This window comes from Coptis chinensis, chromosome 1 (assembly GCF_015680905.1).
Source record: "Coptis chinensis isolate HL-2020 chromosome 1, ASM1568090v1, whole genome shotgun sequence".
NCBI classification, from domain to species: Eukaryota; Viridiplantae; Streptophyta; class Magnoliopsida; order Ranunculales; family Ranunculaceae; genus Coptis; species Coptis chinensis.
In genome coordinates this window covers 46028244-46047976 of record NC_141456.1, presented here as the reverse complement: position 1 = coordinate 46047976, position 19733 = coordinate 46028244, and the positions used below count along the sequence as shown (strand labels likewise).

The 19733-nt window shown below is 36.7% G+C and overlaps 2 protein-coding genes and 1 long non-coding RNA gene across 7 annotated transcripts; 2 read left to right on the top strand and 1 right to left on the bottom strand.

Annotated features, from left to right (window-relative positions):
• Positions 1 to 2449: 2449 nt before the first annotated feature.
• On the top strand, positions 2450 to 7485 carry LOC147524271 (putative serine/threonine-protein kinase PBL19). Of its 5 annotated transcripts, XR_015218999.1 has the most exons (6): positions 2502 to 2982; positions 4531 to 4791; positions 6047 to 6169; positions 6541 to 6993; positions 7076 to 7137; positions 7211 to 7485. XR_015218999.1 is itself a non-coding variant. In XM_086602576.1 (5 exons), the coding sequence occupies exons 1-5, from the start codon at positions 2641 to 2643 to the stop codon at positions 7079 to 7081; spliced, it is 1185 nt and encodes a 394-aa protein (XP_086458702.1). In that variant the 5' UTR covers positions 2450 to 2640; the 3' UTR covers positions 7082 to 7485. The 5 variants fall into 5 exon arrangements, 4 of the variants coding, with proteins under 4 accessions (XP_086458702.1, XP_086458720.1, XP_086458697.1 ...); XM_086602576.1 differs by having other exon boundaries at positions 2450 to 2982; positions 7076 to 7485; XM_086602571.1 differs by lacking the exon at positions 7076 to 7137 and having other exon boundaries at positions 7211 to 7279.
• A 395-nt stretch (positions 7486 to 7880) lies between these two features.
• On the top strand, positions 7881 to 8694 carry LOC147524270 (uncharacterized). Its single transcript, XR_015219002.1, has 2 exons — positions 7881 to 8236; positions 8352 to 8694. It is a non-coding gene; the product is annotated as an uncharacterized LOC147524270 (long non-coding RNA).
• Positions 8695 to 10380: 1686 nt separating this feature from the next.
• On the bottom strand, positions 10381 to 18911 carry LOC147524269 (putative metal-nicotianamine transporter YSL7). Its single transcript, XM_086602562.1, has 7 exons — positions 18427 to 18911; positions 16093 to 16256; positions 15472 to 15569; positions 15229 to 15363; positions 14450 to 14639; positions 10877 to 12012; positions 10381 to 10765 (listed from the first exon to the last, which is right to left on the bottom strand). Exons 1-6 carry the CDS (start codon positions 18821 to 18823, stop codon positions 10906 to 10908), a joined length of 2091 nt encoding a protein of 696 aa, XP_086458688.1. The 5' UTR covers positions 18824 to 18911; the 3' UTR covers positions 10381 to 10765; positions 10877 to 10905.
• Positions 18912 to 19733: the final 822 nt, after the last annotated feature.

Sequence of the window (19733 nt, the reverse complement as noted above, 5' to 3'; positions counted from 1 at the left end):
CTCTAATTCAAGGGAGAATGATCTCTCCTTATCAGGAACTCTATAAAGTATGGAGTGATGACACTAACATACAATGTGAACAATGAACAGTCAACATCAACATGTATTGGCTTTGCGTTCATAACGGGGTCCCCTGGTCAACAATTTTCTCCCATTTGCACATACTAATTTTGAATTGTGTAAGCAATGAAATCGTCATGTTACGTGTTCCAAAGTCCAAACGACTTACCTGCGATTCTAGCAAAACATTGCACATTGTTCCGTTTTGAAACTATGCCATCTCTCCTAATCTGAACTCAATTACAAGCAGAATATCTTCCATTTTAGACTTCATAAACCTCACTATCATTTTTTTTTTTATCTATGCAATTTCTTCATTTAGTAATATTATTGTTTTTTATCTATGCAATTTCTCCATTTAGTGATATTATTGTTTTTTGGGACCTTTAATTGATTTTTTACAACTTTGAAAGGCATGCAGACAAACTGAAAACCGAAAACTTTGCAAATTAAATTGTGCATAGTGAATTTTTATGAAAAGCGTTAGTATGCATTTATGCAAAACTAAACTTGCCTAGTAATTGTGTTTATGCAAAATGAAATATGCGTCTTCTTTTGTTATGTTATAAAAGGGGGGAAAATATAGAGAGATGTGAGCATAGAGGTGAATAATTTCGTTTTTTGGTTGTCTCTTTCCGTTTTTCGGTGTGTTGTTGTGACCTCGTGGGTTTGAAATGTGCTCCTGTAGCGTTTGGAGTGTATTGAGTGTGTGAATGGTGTGTGTGATAATAGGCTTCATTCGTGGCATAGCCTTATAGCGGTATAGGAGGTGTACAAGTAACTTTTGGAGGTATCTACGGTTTTTGGGATGTTCTTCCATCTCCAGGTGAACCAAAATGTTGGACCACTTTGCAGTTAGGTTGCGTACCACACTACCACTACAATAATGAAATGAGGTTTTTTGTCTTCTAAAATTTCTATTTTTTAAGTTTATCCACCCAAAAATTACCCAATAACAGATTAGTTAATGACACCTTAATCAATGTTGTAGTTATGACTTATGAGAACAAACATCCTTTAAAGTTTAACCCATGGGAAACCATTAAGTCATTAACCATTAACATTTGAATAAGAATCAAGTATTCAAGTCTAATAAGTAATAACTACATAAAGACTTGAGAACGACCTTTTTCTTTCATTTTTTTCAATTATAAAGACTTGAGAAGGACTTAATAAGTAAACAAAGGCAAAAGAATTCGTAACCGCGTACCCACATTTATTTCAAAAGAAAACTAAAAGGTAATATAGAATTATTTAGGCTTTGGTCCTACTATTAATAGTAAAATTAGATTTTGGTTCTATTTTTCAAATTTATTAGGCTTTGACCCTACTTTTTCTTTTGACTGTGAGTCAATATAGTTGACTCTGGTCAAGCTGTTTGTTATTTCAAATTGGCCAAAATACCCCTCTTTGTGCATGTAACGTGTTTTTATGTTGAAATTTTCAGTTCGCCATGTGTCGATATAGGGTTTGGTTACAAAGAACTAAAAAAATCAGATTGTCAATTTGTTGTTGTGTACATCTCAAGGAGTTGGTGAATAAGGAGGATAAATTTGAAAATTATGACCAAAACCTAATTTTACTATTAATAGTAGGACCAAAGCCTAAATAACCCTCTTAAAACCCCAATAAGTCAATGATTAAATCAAACAAGCACTTGATTGACAACGTTTGATATTAAAAATTCAGTAATAAATGAGAGAATAAAGAGAGACCAGATTAGTGCGGCACCGTTCGAGGTCCAAACACTTGACATCAACGAGTTGATTAGAAGGGAGATAGATCGCTCTGAAAATAGTAGTAACACTGTCACCGTATCCAACCTCTTCCAATAACTTGTAATCATTTGAATTCATTGAGTAACTACTTGTCTTTCTATTACCCACCCATCATTCTTTTGATTCAACTAATAGATTATGTGCTATTGATTGATGATTAAATGTGTGATGTAAATATGAGACAATTTGGTGTTGAAGTATGCTAAGCTGTTATGTTTGTATTTACATTATGTAATTCGATTAAATTGATTGTGTCAAAAGATTTTTGAACAAGATTTGTACAGTAAAAAAATATAAGAAAGCTGAAAGTTTTATAAATATGAAGATAGATTGAATAACATCTTGTTATTAATAGACTAAAAAAGTTAGGGTTATTTAGGCTTTGGTCCTACACTGAAGGGTAATGTTGCCATTTTGAAAATACAAACAGATTGAAGTAGATTGACAAAGGTCAACTATTTTAACTCACAGTCAACAAATGGAAGTAGGAACAGAGCCTAATTTTGCTATTAATAGTGGGACCAAAACATAAACAACCCAAAAGAAAAAGAAAACTTTTTAGAGGGAAAACAGGACTGACATAAAAACAAGTAAATATCAGCTTCCTGTTTCTACACCTCATTCATTTCCCTCTCACTCACGTCTCTCTCTCTCTCTTGCCAGTTTGAACACTTTCATTCTTCTTGGTCAACTTTGTTGTTTCTCTATATAAATTCCACCAAACTTACTTGTTTCACCAACTAGACATTTTGATCATTTCTGTAAACATAGAATGTGGGGTTGAATAGTTGAGGTTGGAAAGATGAAGTGTTTTAACTTGTTTAAAGATAGATCAAAAGACAGAAAACAGAGATCAGCTCCGGAGTTGAAAAGTGAAAGCAAGTTGAATAACTCTGGAGTTAAGAAATCTTCAGCTTCAGCTGGATCACCAAGAACTTTACCGGAAATATACAAAGAAAAGGCGCATAATCTAAGGGTGTTTTCGTTTACGGAGCTGAGGAATGCAACTAATGATTTCAATAGATTGCTTAAGATTGGGGAAGGTGGATTTGGGAGTGTTTATAAAGGTTCAATTTTACCTGCTGGTGGTCAAGGTGATAAGATGATTGTTGGTATTAAAAAGCTTAAGAGAGATGGCTTGCAGGTACATTGCATTTACTTTCTTATATTAGTATTTACTTACTACATGGCTCAATTCTTATCTTTGTTGCCAGTAAGTGGAACTTATAACTTAGCCATAACTAGGATTGTAGTAATTCTGCCATTTGAATAGATAAAACACAGAATGACTTGAGCTGTCATTCTAAGCCGAGGAGGTTATGAACTTATAAATCTTAAGAAACAAGTACCCTATATTTCTAAGCTATTCTATCAATGAGCAAGAGCACTTAGTACATTGGGGGTGCTCTCTTTGTAATGGAATCTGGCATGCCTTGACCAAACCCTTTTTATGGGCTTCTGAATCAGTTGTATGGTCTGGAAAATTATAGTTTAGGTGCTTGCATTGATTGTGATATATCGTGGGTTCTTAAGTACTGAACACATTACACATCAACTTAGCATTGAGGCCTTTTGAATGTGAGTGGAGAAGGTCTTCGTGCTAACACAGACTATGACTACACATACTAAAGTTGACGAAAATGTGATACGCTGAAGATATATTCTGAGAGTATGCTTGAAAGGAGCCTAGCCCAATTGGGGGTGAGAGGTTGTGCCAGGAATTTCGTCCCACTTGGTTCAGGTTCCATCCAAAACTTGTGGTTCTCGAGTGGTGACTGATCTCTACTTAACACTGAGGCCTTTTGAGGCAAGCTCCACAACGCTAGTAGATGGCGGTTAAGTGGGGACACTATTTGTGGCAGAGTGGAACTGGTTGTCACATTCACCTAGCTTTGATTTCATTGTCTGTGATCTATCCTTTTGATTGATACCTATTATTTTAGTGAGCTGAACATGAATGTGAAAATTCCTTTACAGCACCTTTTTTCTGATGTTAATTTCCATAGGAATCTATATTCTATAGGCCTAGGCCAGCCGGCCAAATGCTATTTCGTTATGTGATTCACTAGACGTCTATGTTTTATTCAACTCCCCTGTAATCTCTTATGTTCTTTATTAAAAAGATTATATTAGTTATTTTACCTTGACGTTCACTTAGTTCACTTAAAAAGTCTATTAGCTCTTATTTGAAGAGCTTGTATATTTCTTTTTGCAAATTTTCTTCATTTTTTTTCTTTTACTGCTTCAAATCTTATATAGAGTCTGTCAATGCTCTCCAGTTATATTCCATGTCAATTTAATGCGCTTGTCTGATTCTTCATATTTGTAGCTAACGTGCTTCTATAGAAAATTATGTAACACGGGACTTTTGCTTCCAACTCACGGTGTCAACGCATTTGACCCTGGTGGCCTCTTTCGGAAATAAGTACTGACTATTGCAAATTTTCCATGTAACGGGGATATTTGTTGAGCACCAGGACTAACACTATCTAATAGGATGTGCCTACCAGGTCTACAAGGGTCAGTCTGTCACTCTGTCTGAATTTTCACACATGCTGTAACTCTTAAAGTGCATGTCTAGATAGTTTAGCTCACTCTGTCTTATTTTGTTCATGATTCTAATATCTGTTTTTCGTCTATTATACATTCCAAGCACATTCATGTCAGTTCTAAGTTATTTTCTTTCTCTCAGGGTCATAAACAATGGGTGGCTGAAGTTCAATTCCTTGGAGTTGTTGAACACCCAAATCTTGTAAAACTTATTGGCTACTGCGCCGTAGATGGTGAAAGAGGCATCCAACGGCTATTGGTTTATGAATTCATGCCAAACAAAAGTCTAGAAGATCACCTATTCAACAGGGCTTTACCTGCTTTGCCCTGGAACACAAGATTACAAATACTTCTTGGTGCAGCTCAAGGATTGACATATCTGCATGAAGATGTGGAAGTCCAGGTTTAGTTTTCAACTCTTAGGAGACACGAGTTGATAAAATCTAAATCTTTGGTTCCTTCTACGAAATTAGCTTTTTTTTTTCTTAATCTTGATAACTCAGCAACCAAGAAAAAAATTCTCAGAAGAAAGTGTGTGCTCATGTTCCCAGTTAAGCTTAATTAGTACTAAGTACCCGTTTGACTTTGTGAAGGGTAATTTCATAGAGATTGCAAGAGCTCTCTCGGGTGAGAGGGCTGAGCATAACGACTTTAGTACAAGCGCTTATGCATGGAGCTGCTTTGCTTTGCTAGTTAGTGGTTGAGTTCCTTTCGGGCTAGCTCCGCCCTTGCCTGCTAGTTAGTTAGGGGTTTCCAATTGTTGCTCACGGTTGACTTTGTCTGGTCAGCCGTACCTGGGGTATTCTGCATACAGGAATGGGAAAACTGCTGATAATCATACCATGAACCATAGCGATATTGAGCACCATGGGAAGCATAGGACTGTTTTGGGGTCATGGTGACGGTTGTTGTTGGTTATGAACTTATGGTAATGTTTGCTGTCGTAATAATCATCTCACCACTAAGACCCCAAATCATAGGTTTCAACATCTCACAACGAGCAAGCAACACAAACTAGAATTAATTCCAAAAACGGTTGTCTTCCATTGAGCCAAAAGTCTTAGTTATAACTATGGATCTCTTGCTAGCTAAGAATCCTTTCTATAGTTTTAACTGTCTAGTATAATAAATTAATAGTTTACTTTCTATGAAAGAAACTTCAGAACATGAGGAGTAGTGGCTGGATCTGTAATCATGATGATGTGGTCTTTCTTGGCACCATATTAGAGAGAGATACTATCCCTCATATTTCATTTAATTTATTTATTTGGAAGACAAGAACCCTTTATCCTTTGAAGTTGGTTGCAGGCGACAGAGACTTTCCTTTTGCACTAAATGAAGTTTTTACCTCTAATTGAAGTTTGTATGTGAGTGCAAAAATAGTCCGTGAAGATTGTTTGTGACCACTGAATATTCATTTACCAAACTGGGAGAGGGTCTTTCCTTGGAGTTACGCTTATTTTCAACCTCGAAGCATGCTAGAAAAGTTTATGAGATTATGTGTAGAAGAACTTTACTCTATATTACTCAACTGTGGCTAGTATTTGAAGATCCAGCAATATAAGCTCATATTTACTTTCCTCATTGATAGTTATGTCAATTTTCTAATTTATGGATAAGGAAACTCCTGAAGCACCTGTTTCACCTTATTTTTGCAGGTAATTTATCGTGATTTTAAATCGTCAAATGTGCTGTTGGACAATAACTTCAAGCCCAAGCTTTCGGATTTTGGGCTCGCTAGGGAGGGGCCAACTGGTGAACGCACTCACGTTTCCACAGCAGTATGTTGTATCATCTTCATTTATATGATTGTAGATGTAGGGTTCATATAGGGCCAGTTTATGTTTGGAAGAGTACATATGAGATGAATGACCTTAACAAACAGTTACCAACTTCAAGCACTCCATAATAGCAACCCTGATGAGAAATGTTCTCCTTGAAGTTAAGTAACAAGGACTCCTGAAATTTTCTAGGAAGTAATCTTACTGTATTCCTTGTCGCATCATATGTGAGGGTCATTGTGTCTGACACTGAGTACTGACATATGCCATCTCTCTCTTTGCTAAGCAGGCTTTTATATTGTCCTTTGATGGATGTTAGGCTTGTACCAGACTACCAATGCTTATGAAATCTCTCTCTTTTTCTACCTCAGGTCGTGGGCACGTACGGTTATGCTGCCCCAGATTATGTTGAGACTGGTCATCTTACGACGAAAAGTGATGTTTACAGTTTTGGTGTGGTCATGTACGAGGTCCTTACAGGTAGGCGATCATTGGATAGAAACCTTCCGAAACCCCAACAAAAGCTTCTAGAGTGGGTGAAACAGTTTCCTCCTGAGAGTAAGAGGTTCAACATGCTTATGGACCAACGGCTTGGAAATCAGTTTTCATTAAATGCAGCAAGGAGAATTGCCAAATTGGCTGACAGTTGCCTTAGCAAGATTAGGGATGAACGTCCAAATATGAATGAGGTGGTAGAGAGCTTAAAACAAGCCATTCAAGATTCAGAAACAGTAAGTCCTCCACAGCAGAAGACTTCGGAGTCCTCTGATTCTGAGAGAAGGCGGATGCCTAATCCTGCAAGACTGAGGGACAATACGAATATGGTAAATAGATTTATGATCTTAAAGATGACAATAGTCCCATTTTTATTTTGCTCTAACCATCTATAATTTGATTGTTTGACAGGTCTAGATTAGATGCCTGATTGTTTTAGATAGAGAGCTCGACCCATTTCCCAGTCTCTCCATGTAGATATCCCAGCGAAGTGATTACATCTTCTTTTTGGCCCTAAGTATTCAATTTAATTGTTTGTTTTTCCAGGTACGTCCAAATGCATATACAATATAAAGTCCTTGTACACCAATGAATATATGTGTGAAGGTTGGTAGAGATCTATGTTACCCAGATTCGGCAGGATACAAACCCAACACTGTTGATACCGCAGGACACAACCCTAACATGGTTTGGATAAAGTATCTCACTTTAAAGCTTAAGAATCCGACAATCAAGATGTGGTAGCGGTCCTGAAGTATCCAACAAGATATGGTGACTGACTGCAATTATGTTTAATCTATTCTTTCCCCCCTGTTTGACTTTATCAAGTTGTCAATGTCCAATTGCTGGGAAGGCTAGTAAATATGAAACAAAATACTAACAACCACACCGTTCAATTATACAAAGAGATACTATAGGAAAAGGGTTGTGATGTGAATGTTTCACATTGGCTGCTGAAACCCCGCGGCTGGCTTAAGACGAGCAATCTAGTTAGTTAAAAACTTAAAATGCTGCTCTGGCAGAGCTGAACTAATAGCATATCACTGGAGTAGAACTACTAGCGTATCACTGTAGTCAGATGTCTAGAATAGAGATATACTCACAAGTCCACAGGAAATCATGGCATGCATGTTAATCTCTTCGAAACTAGAATCAGTAGTTGTTAAACTGGTAGTATAGCCATGGCATGGGATACCTGGCTTTTAGGCTATCAAGATCACTAGTTTGTAGCTGTCTCCCTCTTTTTTCACTGCTCTGAAGACTTCTCCCTTATATTCTGCACCAAATAGGAATTCCCAAACACAGCCTTAATAAACAGCGAAGTTCTAAATGTTTGATGGGAACATGTATCTTGAAAATTAGTTTTCTGGACTGAACTCTGGAGTGATATTTAGGGCCTGCTTGAAAAAAAAAATCCAACTCCAACTCAGGGCTGGATAAATTTTGCTTGCGTCGATCAATCCTACCCATTTGCTTATCTCCCTTTCTCAATTTCAATTTGGTTGACTGTGATTTCCTCATCTCTTTCTTCGTTCTTCGTCACTCTCTTTTCTTTTCCTCGAATTCGAAGAGGTAAGGTTTTTTCGATTTTTTGCGACTTTCATTTTCTTTATTTATTTTAATGAATTGAGTTGATAATTATTGTGTTTTGAGACTTGGGTGTCTTTGATTTGGTTGTTTTATGTAGTTAATTGAAATGGGTGTTTGATTGTTTGGCTAGTTAGAAGATTGTTCGAGTGGTAATGATCATTTTGTTAATTTGGGGCTCGAATAGATTTGATTCACTATGGAAGAACTAGTTCGTGTTTGTGTGCTCGGTATAAGCTTTGAGAAAAATAAATCCTCTCTCTCCAGAAAGCTTGGCTGGTGATTCTTCCTGCAAATTGATCAATGAATATAAATATCAATTTCTCTATCATATTTATTTGTTTTATTAGTTTGATCAAATTTACTTGTTAAATTTTAAGTTTGATTAGTTTCACATATGTTAAAAACTTATTAGCAATTGATCGATCTTCTGTTCTTTCTTATTACCTGATCACCTTCACCTACTTTGGACTACTACTGCTGGCGTAGTTAAGAAACTAGTAGTAGTATTGCTGACCTGCAGATTGAAACTAGCTTAGAGCAAGGTTCAAAATATTGATATCGATCAATATATCGGTATACCCAAAAACTGATATATATCAAAAATATCGGATATATTCATTTTTTTTATGACCAGTCCAAACTATTTAAAATATCGGAAATATTGAATATATCGGAAATATAATATCGGAAATATCGGATTTATATTAAAAAATGGTTAAAAAGTCAATTGATATATATCGTAAATATTGGATATATCAATTATATCGGTGATATAAACTTTTATATTGAAAATTATGATATATATCGGAAAAAAAAGATACTATATTCAGTGGATATATGTCGAAAATATTAATATCGGTGTACTAAAATACCGATATATATCGGTGATATATCAGATATATCGGCGGTATTTTGGTCATCGTATGGGGTCACTCGTATCGAAAGACCTGATCAAGTGGTGGTGATGTGGTGTGTGGTGTAGGTAGTGGGATATGTGTGGTGTGTTAGTGTGCGCGGTGTCGTGTTGGTGGTGTAGATGTGTTATGCAGGTTGTGTAGGTGGTTGTGGTGGTGGTGTGTGGTAATGTGTGCGTGTGTGGTTTAATTTGGTGTTGGTAGTAGAGTGGTGTGTGTGGGAGAATTTTTGGTAGGGGTTTAAGAGAGAGGACAAAGAGATGCAGTGAATAATAATAATGGACTGGTGTGCATTGAGTGGATGGGTGTTGGTTCTGTCGTTGGTTCCAGGTGCTGCTGATGCTGCCAAGTGTTGTTATTGGCATGTGGGGTTATGTTGCTGTTGCAAGGTGTTGTAGGTGGTATTTTGTCTACTAGGCGATAGTGTGTTGTGTGGTGCAGGTGGTGCGGTGTGTGTGGTGTGTGACTATGTGGGCTGCTGATGTGCATGAGTACACATTTCCAGTCAACAGTTCATATGTGAGAATCATAAACATTGGATCGTCGTGTCTCAGATCTGACATTCATTTAAGGATCCACATCAATGTGCTCTTTTGGAATTGATTGTTCTTGACAAGGGAGATGGAGTTAGTTTACCAATCAGAAATAATTGTAATGTGAAAATAGTGTACTCATCTAGCGTTAGGTAGAACAAAGTGAGGAAAATTGTCATTCTTTCTTTGGTAAATATATCATTCAGTGGATACTTAAGATGGGCTTGAAATGTTAGCAACAGGACTCGCATCAGAAATCTTGCAATTCTTTTCTTTTGCAGATTAATAGTCCGTTTCCAATATCGTTTAGCCTGCAAACAGACCAACTTAATCAGTTCAACTAGCATGTAGGAAAGGCAGTCATCGTGAAAGTAAAGAGTACAGTATGATCTTCAAGCAAATATATGTATGATCTAGAATTATCGACAATTTGAACCAATGCAAGTAAATGATAAATTCGTGAAGGCTAACCTTGACACAGAGTGAGAGAAGTGAATGAGTTGCAACTAGGGTTGAATTGATCAAAGTAAAATTATTTGCTGATGGCAAATTTTGTGTTATCAAGTATCGGCAAAATAATATTTGGCAAATATTATTTGCCAACATTTACCAATTGATGCAAAATGTATAAACAAGCAATGACAAAAATTATTTTCCTACTAGGTATATTCCTGGCAAATTTTTAAGTGGAAAATTATTTGCCCACTATATATTTGCCCGGCAAGTGGGAATTTTTATCTAGCATGCCCTTAGACATCTTAGTTCAATGGGTAGTAAATCAGCTCTGGTACAAGTACAAATTCGAGAAAGGCTGTATCCACTTTCAGCAATGACCCACAACGCCCAAATGTGTTTTGAGGACTTTCTTCGTTTCTGTATCAATTATACTCTAGCGAACTCCGGTTGGAACTTTTGAAGTACAGAAAACTGTAAGGACTTCCCAAGACTTCATAGCAAGATGTATACCAGAAAACGATATAACCTCAACCCCTCAAAGCCAACTTTTACCAGAACCGTCAAGCTATGCTTTGTATCTTTTGTTTTGTACCGATTTCAGCCTTCAGCTACAGACGTTCACAAATCATCAGGGTCACGCCGTTCTAAAACATGACTTTATTCGTTTGATTACATTTACAAAAACATTCAAGATATTTGCACTCAAATAATACACTTACATTAACTTTCAAGATGGAGCAAAGTTAAACTAACCCTTCAAGAATTTATCCACTCTTGTGTTTGTTCCTCTAGACAGAAACTTCATGCAGATAGGTGGCTTTACCCCAGCTAAGGCCAGTATTGAACTTGGCAGAGTCCATATCCCATCTCCACAGATCATACCCGAAGCCACAGCTGGGCCAAATGCATCTGCCTTAGCCTTGTCCATCTTTTGCCATATGAACATTATCACGGTCCCAACAAACATATCGATTGCAAAATATGGTCCAAGATAGAATGGTATTGCCATCGCCATTGGGAGTGGAATATACCTAGACCATTTCTTCTTAGTTACGTCTCTAACTGTGTTTATAACTATGGCTGCAGAGAAGAACACATAGCATAGTATGAGACAATCCTTAGGTAATGCAGAGAATCCTTCGACCCCAAGTATTGACATGTTGCGGTAGACAAGAGCATTGGGAGCGGGGTATTCAGTCCCAGGGTGCCCAAGATCTGGGAATGCCTGGTAGAAGAGCCAGAAAACACATGGGGAAATTACACAACCCATTGCAGTGCCAACAACTTGACTTATGAACATGGACCTTGGTGAAGCAAGGGTGAGGTAGCCAGTTTTGAAGTCTTGCATGAGGTCTGCAGCTGTCGAAACAATGTTCATCATGACTCCGCATGCAGCAAGTCCTGCGAGCACCCCACCGTGTGAGGCACCAGCCCATGCTCCAATGGTAAATATGGCTAGCTTACCATAGTTGGAAGCCAAAGACCAGTCGGTTAGACCAGTACCATAGGCATTGCAAAAGGCTAGAACAGGGGCAAAGATGTATAGGACTAGAACATAGTACCATCTGAGTTGATTGAAGATGTGCGGAAGGGTGATGATGGATACGATAGCAATAGAAATGTAGCCAATGACTGCAATCCATGTCGGAATCTGGTCTTTAAGGAAAAGCTGGGTACGGCGTTCTTCGTCATAGGAAAAATTTGGGCTGGTTGTTTTAGAGAAGCGATCGGCTACTGGGATTTCGTGGGTAGACTTTTTGCGAAGTTGATGAATTAAACCAGAGACAGTTCGGCTCAACACCTTGAAGAAGTTGTACAAGCCGTCACCTAGGATCAATGCAATAGCAATAAAAACCTGCAACCAATTAAAACCTGAGAAGGCAATTACATGTTGGTCTTATAGTGCAATACGAATTTGAACCTTTTGTTGCAAACACCATACACAAGTTTCAGATGCGATCCAATCAGGTGACCCAATAAGAGAAGGTGCCTGATGGGCCAACTGAAGCAATCACATCTAACTTATCTAAGATTTATACTCATGTAGTTATCATAGCTTATATGATTTGCAAGCACCATAATGCCCTCATCTAAAGTAATACTGACTGCACACTTGAGTTTATATTCACTTGATAAAACATATGTAAACAAGTTATCAATATCGTTTCTCTCGTTCATGTAAAACAAGACTGATATGTTAAACTAGAAGAAGTAGATGACAAATTAATACAAATAATTTAGAAGAAATAAATTTATACATACAATAATACAACCCACGTATTTTCTGCAATTATTACATTAAGTCTATAGTGTGTTTAGTATATAAAATGTTCAATCAAGGTCTTGTTGGAAAATATGAGGTGCGTGAATTTAAACTAGATACTAGAAACAAAATGGTAGAGAAAGTGGGAGAGATACTCAAATGGACAGCTAATCATGCATAGTGAAAGTGTAGTTGAGCTACATTCCTGTAGCTAACATGACATACATTATAGCATAAATGTGAAGTTTTTGTACATGGTGTTAGAAAAATTGGTGTGCAATTGAAAGTTCAAAGTGTTGTGAACATATGGAACTTGGATTTTCACAAATCCATTAAGAAATGAATGAGTAATTTGTCTCCCAAGTTACTTCACTTGAGATAAAATGGTTGAGAAATGAGTGTGAAAAACACTTAGTCCCACATGAAAAGAACACCAAAGAGTTGTTGAGTTTATAAGGCCTACTTGGGTTGGGCCCCAAGGGAATTTTCCGTGGAGATGGAACGCAGTCAAGCTCAACAAGAAACACACGCGCGCGCTGCCGCCGCTGTCCGTCAGACCGACCGGCCAGCTCGGCTGGGTTGGGATGGGCTTAGGCATGGACATGGTTAGGTGGTGTGTAGTGTATATTCCTTTTGGACAACCAATTTCTTAAGAAGACCTAGTCTGTTTGGGCCCATAAGGCTTAACAGTTTCACTTGAAACAGTAAAAGAGAAAAACCTTTCCGAAATAGTGCAACAGTTTGAAACCGCGAAACATTGCATTATGCCGAAAAGGTGCGTCCTTTCAAACAGTTGCTTTGTTGTTTCGAAAAGGCACCTCTACTATAAACCAAGGAACAAAATATCGCCGATATATATCGTTTTTTTGGTACACCGACATTGATATATCCAAATATTGAATCTTTTTTTCCGATATATATCGGAATTTCCTATATAACGATATATGTCGACCGATATGTCCGATATATCCGATATAAATTGTTGAGTTTGACCGATATTGTTGAGTTTGACCAAATATTGTTGACTTTGACCGATATATTGTTGATATTTCTGATATAATAAACGATATTTCCAATATAATCGACGATATTTCCGATATATCGACATACAAAACAAAATTTTGACTGGTCACAAAAAAACTGGATATATCCGATATTTCCGATATATATCGGTTTTTGGGTACACCGATATATTCACCAAATTCGATATTTTGATCCTTGCTATAAACATCGGACGTTTTTGCATAAAGAGAAACCACTTTCAACACCTCTTCTCCTCTTTGTTCTTAGTCAAAACACAATGTTGAGTTCTCTGATTTTGTGGAATTGAAGTGATGTTTTCCATAGAATAAAAAATTTGTTCTATTTTTGGGAGACAGTTTCCCATCCAACCTTGAAACACCGTGAGGGAAATCTGTCTTAAGGACATTTTCATACTTGGTACATTTGAGAGAAAGGTTTGTATTGTTGTTAGTAATTGGTAAAGAGTAAGTATATTTGGGTTGTGGTTTCTAACACATGGCATTGTAAGAGATGACAATAAATAAGTGGGGAAAAATGGCAAAGATATCAGGGGATCTATGTAGAAGTTAGTTAATATCTTCAGTTTTGTAAGAATATGTTATTTATACGGAATATTTGTCAAACACAAAACCTTTATGCTATAGTCCTTTGAATATTCTTTTATTAAGATGAATAGCGAAAGATCCATAACTGATTGGACAATTTAGTGATAATGTATTCCGATCAAACCCTAGCTTTAGGACCCTATTGTTGAGTCATTAACCCAATTTCGGGTCTGATCAGATCCATGACAGCCCTAAATCAAAAGAAGGTGAAAATTTGACTTTAGTTCCACGATTCTTTTTTCCCCAACTATAAAGCCATAGCAATGATAATGATATAGAGTGTTCCAGTATGCCACTTGGCAGATTGATTTGGGTTAACTAACACATTAATCTCTCGTTAACTCAACTGAAGAAGCTCTATCAGTTAAAGGAAACATGCATATATGATAAATCTATGATACCTTGTATCCTTGCAGGCCTTGAAGACTTCCTGATGGGACGTCAGCTGGGTACCAGTGTCCCTTTCTCTTTTCTATTAGAGGCCACATAAGTCCCCATGAAATAATTCCTCCAACAAGAACAGAGACGTTTATTATGTGTGGACATATCATCCCAACTCCAACATAAGTTGCTGAAAAATCAAAGTAAAACCTGTTTGATAGAGCAGTCAAATGACAAACAAATCAATTGCATGCATGAGCTTTCATTTCTCGTACTTTGGATGATGATTTTTTTTTTTTTTTTTTTTTTTTTTTAATGAATTTGGATATGAATAACATGTGCTGATTTATGAACATGTTCAGGGATAGTAAATTATCTTGTCATTGTAGTTGGAAGATAGTTTCAAAGGAGCCTGAATAACAACGTAATATCTAGTAGTGTTACTGTTATGAGTATGACTATAATAATACTATAAGTCTATAACTAGTGAAACTACTAAATCAAATAATTGGTATGCGCTGCAAATATGATTGTTTTATCTAAAAATGATATTTTTGTTCAACATAGAAACTCCCACGTATTACATTCTGCTGTAGAACTCAATGAGAAAAGGAACACACCTTTCATATAAAAGTATATAAGTCATTTGTGAGCACCGCTGTAACGGGTGTAACATACTTACATAAAGTAACCAGACTGTCATAACAATGTGTATATATTTATATAATACCATATGTAGAACTTCAATATAACATAAACCTGGTAATAATAAAAACACAAAGGAAGCACTATGCCTTACTTGTTCTTATAGGCTTCGAGACCAAATGTTGGGAATTCAGAGAATCCACACGCATCCCCAGCAGTGAAGAACCATTGGAAGAAGCCCCACAAGAAGCTAAACGAGAAAAACTTGCCCAGTGCTTTCACTTGTTTCCTAGAAACGTAGATGAGAAAATCAACTGAGAAACCCAATCAGTTGAATGAAATATGTCTGAACCGAGCTAAAGATTTTGGTATATGATGTTATATTACAAACTCTTACTTTGCTAGTTTGGCTCCCTGAGGAGTGTGGAAGCTGTTAATAAGTTGTGCAGTTGCAGTTCCACTTGGATAGATCAATTTATAATCAATGATCATGATCTGAAAACCAGCCATAAGAAACAACTCAAGCGGGGGGGGGAATAGCCTTACTTGCAGACTATTGTTGCTAAAGATATGACACTAATGGAATAAGCAACTCATACAAGAACTACATTAGAGTAAAGTTAGCTAGTTTTTATACAGTCAAATACTACTGTAGCACATGTTGTAAAATTATTTTCATTGTTGTGAGTATATATTCTGATGTAAAGTCAGAGAGCATCTGCACAATATATCAGTCTGTTCTAAGCTTTTGTAGAGTTGACATATAATCAAAACAGTCCACAATATCATATATGACTTAATTGCCATTTTGAACCATTGAGCAAACCTAATAAAGTATGAATACTCCAGCAGTAAAAGTAGATGAGGAGGAGGGTCTGAACCCAACTCCTGTTGTAGGTGAACTCATCACTACTTGGAACTTAGTCACTTTGAAATAACTTAAAAGAAATGGGTACTTGAAATCACCCATGATTATATTCGGAAGGTAACTAGACAGGTAAGGATTTTGGATATCTACCTTTCGGAGTGGCACCACAGAGAAGAGACCAAGAAAACTAACAACAAAGAGAAAGCCAATAATCCATCCCAACTGCGGGTTCTTAATATTATCCTCATTATTTGCTATCGTTGACTTACTAGCGATAACCTCACTCATTGCGAAGAGGTAACTACCAAAACCTCCTGTTAAAACAATTCAATTCCAAATCTAGAATTAGTTAGCTAACCAAGTTTGCAGTAACTTTTCACAAGGTTTACATTACAAAAGAGCATTGTATTCATAGTTTTCTCGAAATGAAGTAATAACAAGATTGATTATGCAAGTATGCAACAAAAGGTGTGAGATTGAATATTTATACTAGAAGCTATTTGTAAGGGAGATAATCATCACCACCAATGACAAAATGCCATGTGGCATCAGTTACAATTGGACGGAATTCAATACATAGTCAACATGCATGGTCTCCATAAAGACTCATCAAATAATCCATCAAATACTACAATCAATTACCATCAAGAAGGACGTTACAAAGTTATGTTACACATTCTGTACCTATAAATAGACCTCATTCCTTAACACAAACACACACGTTGTCTACCAAAACCACTCTACTCAGCTCTTCTCCAATATCTCCATTCTGTGTGGACGTAGGCACAACAATTGCCAAACCACCTAAATACTTGTGTCAATTTACATTTAGCATTTCTTACTGCAATTTCTAGTTTATGTAATGTTAGTTTCATTCTAGAGATTAGCATTTACATTTGATGTAATGAACACTCCTATGTGCATTTACACTTGGGCTGTCAATGGATCGGTTTGGGTTGGATTTTGGAAAATCCATTACTGAACCGATAAGATAATAGGGTATCCAAAACTGACCCAAACCGATAAATTATAATGCATCCGAAACCAAACCGAAAACTATGAAATCAATCAAATCCTAAATTATATCAATCAATTTCAGCTACACAATTTATAAAACATAAACAAAATTATTCACAAATATTACTAAAATGCCATCTTATCAGTTCGGGTTCATATCGGTTCGGTGGATGGCAAACCTGGACCCAAACCAATATCTTATTGGAACTCAAAAGTGAACCCATTACCAAACTGAAACCAAATTACCAAAACCAAAACCACTTTTTATTGGTTTGGTTAGGGTCAATTATAGGAAGTTCGGAACCCATTGACAGCCCTAATTTACACTAGAAGCTATTCTTAAGGGAAATTGCACATGGGAATGCATGTCTGTCCTTGGCATAACTGGTACTGTTCTCCATCAATAAAGTAACACAAATATACTCAGAATATACCATTCATGGGACCGGATAATAACGTGAAAGGAACAAAAAATAAAAGAAAACTTGCAAAGGACACAAAAGTGACAAGTAACTAAACTCCCCCCATCTGTTGGGAAAAGTATCCTTCTAGTGTTTAGGATGTTGGAGATCATGCAGAAGCCTAAAACATGCTTGAACAGTGCTTTCCATCATATTTCCATTAGTGGATATCAAGAAAAAGAAGTTGAACTGAATAGTTAGAAATGTGAACAAAGTGCTCAGTTAAGAATATTCTAGCTAGGTGAAACACAAACAAATGCCCACAACACCAGTACAAGATATCAAACACAGACTCCACATTGTTGCTAGTCTGTCCTAAAGCCAAACCATGGTAATTTCCACCACCAACCATCCTATATAGCCTCATTCCTGCATCTACAAATGCAATATTCGCATTTCCCACCTCGTATATGTGTAAGCAGATGGTATCAGACACCACAACGGCGTCCAGCATTAGGTGCCACTCTCTAGTGGCGTACAACATTTCACCATTCTCAAACGCCACTCCAATGCCAATCCGTTTGCCTTTTCTCTTGGACGCCATTTTGACTGGCTTCTGGAACCTTGACTCAAGCAAACGCCAGGTCGAGTGGCATCCCAAGCATTATTCCATTGGAGCACGCAAAGTCGTCCCCGTATCCCCATTTCCTATTTGTTTTAAATGTAGTTTTCAATGCAGGTAACTATCAGAGTTCGTCTTAGCACTGGACTTTAAACTCAATTGCTAGCTTACCATGAAAAGAAAACATTACAAGAAAAACAACTCATACTTCAACCATGAAAAAGGTGTCCAGTAGTATTCATACTAATAAATTAATAGCACAATTTTACACAGTAAATAGCTATATAAATCAACCTTAACATTTTTTAACACTAAAATAATCACAATTAATTAAGTAAAACTAAAAATACTTCAAACAATAAGTCTAAACTGAAAATAGCATCAAAATTACTTACAATAAAAAAACTATGTAATAACAAAGAAAAAAAAAAACAAATTACATACCACTGAAAGCAATCCCAGAAGAAGCAACAACACAAGTCTGAATAACAGTATTCTCTTGTCTAGTAAAAGGTTGTTTCAACCAGCCAGATTTTGCCAAAAACTTAGTCCATGTTTTCACAAAGAAAAAGCCCAACAATCCAGCTGATACATTCAGTGATGGTATTATTCCGGTGGTCAGACTCAGTTTCATTACTATGAAGCTGAACAGTATTGCCAATAGAAAGCTTACTGTAAATGCTCTGAATGTTAACTGATCTTTCCATGATGGGACCTCTTTGTGTTCAAATATTTTCTCAAGTGATAAAACACCAGTTTCTTCTTCTTCTTCTTCTTCTACTGTGTTGTGGTTTATTTGATTACTAACTTCTTCTTCTTCTCCTCTTTTTCTGGAACCCATATTTTTTTTCTTGCTGTTTTTTTTATGATGACACTTGAATATGAGTACTTGTTTGTGATTCTGTGGTGCCGGATGTGGGATTTGTTATTCTATGATGGGGCCCATGGGTTTGGATTTAGTTTGTGTGTCTGAATATTATCTTTATCGTTTCAAACAAGTGGCAACTTGGAATTTGGTTCAATCACGTTTGAGTCTCAATTAAGTCTTTGACACGAAAGGGAACTGTGGTTTATGTCTCAATATATATATTATTGTATGCAACGATCAAAGAGGCGTGCAGCAGTCATCACTCATTTTGCATATTGACTCACAAAGTCACAGATCAAGAAATGCAACTATAGGATAATTCTATTTGTAAACTTTCCAATTGATTCTATGGTGGAGGACTGGAGGGTTGACTTAGATGTTATTTGGCCAATCAAAAAAACATATTAGTTGTTATTGTTGAATTTCTGTGGGGGCACCGATGGGCTGACCATACCATACCGATCATCATGATAGTGTTTTCGTCGCAGTACTATAGTTTCTTGTGATGCTGGCTCTATCCCGCCTGGGGGTGTAAAATGGGCCAGGCCCTCAAACCATAAAACCGTATGACTTAAGGGCCGGGCTGGGCCGCCCTCTCATGTAGTGAGGGCCAATACTAAAATTGTGAAGCCCTAACCTTCAGATCAATTCTCTCTTTAGAGAATTGAGAGTCGGGCCGTCGGTTTGATTACTCTCTTAAACTCTTTATTTACAATATAATCTTACTAAATTGATACTCGATAAATTAATTATCACGTTTAAATAATAGGTTTTCTCAATCTTTGACTTTAGTTAATGTACTTATTTAATAATTTGGCTAAAATTTGTAAGATAATAAAATTCAAAAGTTTCGTTTTTAAGTTTTATGTACCGATGTATTTTA